At 37.8% G+C, this 5,331-nt stretch overlaps 1 protein-coding gene across 2 annotated transcripts in view; it reads right to left on the reverse strand.

The window, feature by feature from the left end:
* The window catches only part of STX11 (syntaxin 11), a 61,574-nt gene extending 57,011 nt beyond the window's left edge, over positions 1-4,563 (reverse strand). The window contains exons 1-2 of one of the 2 annotated variants that reach the window (XM_019653737.1): positions 4,401-4,563; positions 4,041-4,231 (exon numbers count right to left, since the gene is read on the reverse strand). In XM_019653737.1, coding sequence (XP_019509282.1) covers positions 4,041-4,113 — 73 coding nt within the window. In that variant the 5' untranslated portion in view covers positions 4,114-4,231; positions 4,401-4,563. Of the gene's footprint in view, positions 1-4,040; positions 4,232-4,318 lie in introns of both variants that reach the window. The other variant, XM_019653738.1, reaches the window with a different exon arrangement.
* Positions 4,564-5,331: the final 768 nt, after the last annotated feature.

Consider the following 5,331-nt stretch of genomic DNA (forward strand, 5'->3'; position numbering starts at 1 on the left):
TCTCTCTCTCTCTCTCTCTCTCTCTCCCCCCCCCTCCCTTTCTCCCTCCCTCCCTCCTCTCTCCCTCTCCCTCTCTCTCTTTCTCTCCATATCTATCTATCAGTCAATCAACCAGTCAATAGAGATATCTCCTATTGGTTCTGTTTCTCTGGAGACCCCTGACTGGTACAAAGACATAGCAGTGGAGCTGGTGAGAAGTGGGCAGGTTCTGGATATGTTCACAAGGAGGGGCTGACAGGACTGGCAGATTCATTGGATGTAGGAAGTGAGAAAGAGGAGTCCAGGATAAGTCAAAGTTTTTACTTGGAGCAGCTAGAAGAAAAGAGGTTGCTTATGCTGAGATGGGAAGTCTGCCTAAGAAGCAAGTTTGGGGGTTGGGGGGCAGCGAGGATTGTGGGGATTAAGAGTTCAATTTTGGACACTTAAAGTTTGGAGTTGTCAATTGTCAAAAAGGCAGTTGAATAGATGAGGCTGGAATGACCATATCAAGTTGGAAGTCTTCAGCACATCAGTGATTTGCAGATAGCATTTAGATGTCTGAAGTCTGAGTCCTGGGGCACTCCAAAGTTCAGAGATCAGGAAGATGGAGAATCAAGAAAGGAGAATAAGAAGGAATAATCAGAGACAGGAGGTAAACTAACAAAGGATGGTGTTCCAGAAGACAGATGAAACATGTTTCAAGAATGAGCAACTTTATCAAATGCTTCTAAAGTGGATAAAATTAGGACTGAAAATTGAGCAATGGTCTTGGCCGTATAGAAGTCAATGGCAAACTTGATAAGGGGAGTTTTGGTAGTGTGTGGTGATCACAGCCTCTTTGGAGTGGGCCCAGAGAGAAAAAAATAAGACAGCAAATAGAGACAGAAAAATGGGGCCATAGCTGAAAGGAAATGTATGGTCAAGGGAGAGATGTTTTAAAATTAGAAGATGTACGTATTTGTATGCTCATGGGACTAGCCAAAAGAAGCCTGCAGCATAAACTGAAATTTGTTTATTCCGTAAAGGTCAAATCACTTTGGACAGCTCATTTTGAATAAAAATCTGATCAAAGAGACAGTAAGAAACATGGGGAAAAAAACCAAAAAACACAAACTTACTAAACTATTTAAATCTTTCTCTACATCATTTGAAATACATATCTACTAAACCATAAATTTCAAAAAATAGTCCCAGATTCACAGGGAAAATGATGTCTATTTCACTTACTACTTTTTACCCAAAGCTTAGCACAATACCTAGGACATTGAAGGCTCTCAGTAAATGTTTGTTGAATGATAAGTGAGTGAATGAATGACCAAAGTAAGCACTGCACTGAACTTGGAGATGCTCAGGGCACTGAGATAGCATTTTTTGAGGGTGGCACCCAGGTGCAATGAAATATAGGAATATGTATCTAGCCCTGATACAGTTTTAAAAGATTTTTCTTTTTTACAGAACATGCATTTTAAGCCATGTTCTCTTTTCCCATTATTTGAACATTATTTGAACATTATTTCCCATTATTTGAAACTTAATTCCTATTAGGAGTTTCTCTGGTACATGTTTATAAAGCTACAACTCTGTTTTATAAACACTTGCCACCAGTGATTGTAATAACAAGAAAATATAAGTTCTAGAGTTTTATGCTGTCAGTGTATGTGCAGCCCTCTTCTGTTGGCCTCGTTAGATCCATTTTCTACCTTCCTCCATCCTGCTGTTGACCCCGGGAAGTTGATCTGAATGGACTTTTCAAACAGGCTCCTAGGCCTTTTGACTTCTCTTGAGCTTGACCAATAAGGAACTCGAGCAGGAGAGCAGAATCAGGGCATGAGGTCAAGGAATTCATTCCAAGCAGAAAGGCTGTCTGTGTCTCTTAGTCGAAGGTCACTGTTTTCTAAGGTGGCCTGTTCTACCTGACCATCTCCTTCCTGGCTCCAAATACCTCTCCCCACAGTTGAGTCTCAGGCCTGGGGTATGACAGCCCAGGGGCCCCTTATGGTTCCCGCCCTGCTTGCATCTTTATAATAGCATCCTTATTTATAAATCTTCCTTGAATTATTGTAATTTGAATGTGCTATCAGATTTATGATGAGACCCTAACTGATATAGTACCCTTAATTCATAGTTAAAGCATAGCGTCCAAATCCTGTTCTGAAAATTTTATACCTACAGCCTTTACGAAAATGTTCCCCGATGATATTCTCATCTCTGATTTCAATCCGCTAGTTAACTTTATGAAGAAATCATGTTGTATGTCATCGGATATAAATTTTTTTCAGGTACACTCAGACTAGAAAAAATATTCTCAGATTCACAGGAAAATCTTTTTGCATATAGCTTCTCTACATAAAACGTAATCTTTGGAGATGTATAACTAAGACTCCATAAAGTATGTAGGTTAACTTTTAAGGTTTTAAATAGTTTAATATCTAATAATCTTTAAATTACTTCTAAATGTGTAAGGAAATCTGTACCTCAGTACTGAAAACAAGCCATTATTACTCAATACACACAGTTAACCAGGGAACAGTTTCTAACCCTTTGCTGTAGACTAAAAGTTTGTGTCCCCCTCAAATTTATATTTTGAAGCCTATTCCCTAGCGTGATGATATTAGAAAGTGGCGCCTCAGGGGTGACTAAGTCATGAGGATGGAGCCCTGAAGAATGGGATTACTGCCCCTGTAAAAGAGACCCCTTTGGAGATGTGAGGACACAGTGAGAAGAGGCCATCTGTCCAGGAAGCGGGCCCTTCCAGACACGGAGTCGGCCAGTGCCTTAATCTTAGATTTCCCAACCTCTAGACTGTGAGAAATAAATTTCTGTAGTTTATAAGCTACTCAGTCAGATATTTTTGTTAGAGCAGATAGCCCAAATGAACTAAGACACCCTTGAAGCTCAAGATTTAAATGTACAATTATTAGCAAACATCAGATCATTAAAAAATATAAACCCCAGAATGCTAGTACCAATATTAAAGATAACCGATACTTATTGTTCAGTTACAATGTACCAAGCACTGTTCTGACGTTTTCATATATTGTTTCACTTAATTCTCATCAGAAATGTATGAGGCGTGCACAACTCAACCCCATATGACAGAGGAGGAAATGAGCCTTAAAGCCTCCTGTCCACCCCCACAACACCAGCAAGCGAAGGACCCTGAATTCAAATCCTAGTGTCCAACACAAAAGTCCAAGTTTTTAAACACCAGTAAAGATTCCAAGAACAACATCATAGACCACAGAAGAACTAAAAAATAAGAACTTTTCAAAGCAAATGATTTCTTTTATCCTGCTACCTACACTCAAACAGCAATGTCTAAATCTATGTAAGCTTAGAAAAATTACTGAAAAGCAAAAGAATGCAACAGATAACTCTCATAGAAAAGCAAATTTTGTGTTGTTCAATAAGCTTATGTTTCTGTGCATGGTACGCAAGGAGGAATAGAAGTCAAGTGGTGAAAATTATACCATTTTGGTATTAATATTTTTCCTGCCTAGAATTCCTGAAATGATACTGTTGCATTCTTATGTTAACCCAAATTGCAATTAAGTGAAAACTTTCCTCTGACATATTGGCATATATTGGTCTGAAGTTTAGCAGGTACTGGTTACTTTATGCATACAAATAGAACACTTTCTGTAAAAGAAATTGGGCTAAAAAAACCTGATCTAGAGATAGTAGAATTGATCTGCTTAATAACTCTTAAGGGAAACCAATTTTTCTGCAACTGTGATTTTACATAACAAGTTGCAAAAGTATTTGAAGATGAGACTGTTGCTCAATACTCACTTCTGGTAAACCCCTTTTTGCACCATGGCCCTGTCCTGCGGAACTGATAAAAGTGAAACAAAAGCATCAACAGAAGGTAACCAACCAATAAGCCGTGACTTTCACAGATAATAGTTTAGTCAAAAGACTTTAAATATTAGTTTTGAATTTGAATCATTAAATTAGTTCTCAACAAGTGTAATTTTCACAACTAGGCTAAACAGTTTTACGTTCATATAATTTGTGCTCTCTGTTTAGAAACTATATATTTCTACTCCCAACAGCCTTACTTTGGGGCTGAGACACGGTTTTCTTCTCATTTTTCTCCTCTTCCTCCATTTCATCCCCTTGCTGCAGCTCCATGTCTTTATCTGTCTTACTTTTTCCTTTAACACACTTTTCAGATGGATTGAGTCCTTGCTTGAATACGGTTTATAATTTCTGTGAGTTCATGGACCACAGCCAGCCTCCCTCTGGTACCCTAAAGAAAATTTAAAAGTACAATATCAGCACCACAACAAAACAAGAATGTTTCAAATGATGAAGATGTTCTTTAAGATGAACTTACTGAAAGTAACCATGAAAACAGGCTGCAATCTGAGCAGTGAGCTCACAAATTCAATGCACAGTCTTTCGTTGAGCATGCCTACCTCTGGGATGATGATGTGGTTGAGGAGAACCTGGAGGAGCTGACAGATGTTCCCCTCAGTCTGCAGCCCTTTCTTGCTTGTCTGCCCTGAGGGTGAGGAGGAATCTTTGCTAGAGCTGACATGGCCTTGCATCACTAGCTCTGCATGTTGAAAGCAGGCCACTCCAGCTGGTGATTTCTTTAAACCCTATTTTCTACAAGGTGGTGATGGGCGATGGTGAATTATGAAACAGGAACTTTTGCCACAACTCTACATCCCTAGTCACAAAGAAACATTTACAAAACAAATGCCCCTTACAAATCAAAATTGATTACAATGCAAATGTCAGTGGGGGACATAATCTATTCACACCTTATTTTTTCATGGTCCTAGTACATCATCTCTCCAATTTAAGTAACATGAGTGGGCCTCTCTTCAGGAAAAAGAATGTATGGCACCCAGTACTGACAAATCATTTCTACTCTAATATTACCGGAATATAATACATATACAATGTTATTTACAGAGACATGGTATAAATGTCTGGCTACAGAATATAAAATCCAAACCAATCTACATATTAAAAGTATAAAATTAATAATATTAAAATAAACATTGATTTAATTTTGTTTTGATGAAGTAAAACCAAAAATCTTTTTTTTAAAATAGAAAAGTGCATTGGGATATTTTGTATTTCACTTATTACTATATTCTCTTTATTTTGAGGACAATAGATACTCATTTGAATGATCCTCATCACTACAATGATGTTTTCTTTTTAAATATACATTCATCTCGAATCATCAATCCATGGATTTTTTTTTCAGCTTTATTGAGGTATACGTGACAAGTGAAGTTGTAAGATATTTAAGATGGAGAAAGTGTGCAAAAGATATATGTATACATTGTGAAAAGATTCCCACCATCTAATTAGCACATCCATCACCTCCCA

The sequence above is a fragment of the Hipposideros armiger genome, unplaced genomic scaffold, assembly GCF_001890085.2.
Source record: "Hipposideros armiger isolate ML-2016 unplaced genomic scaffold, ASM189008v1 scaffold_206, whole genome shotgun sequence".
Lineage (NCBI taxonomy): Eukaryota > Metazoa > Chordata > Mammalia > Chiroptera > Hipposideridae > Hipposideros > Hipposideros armiger.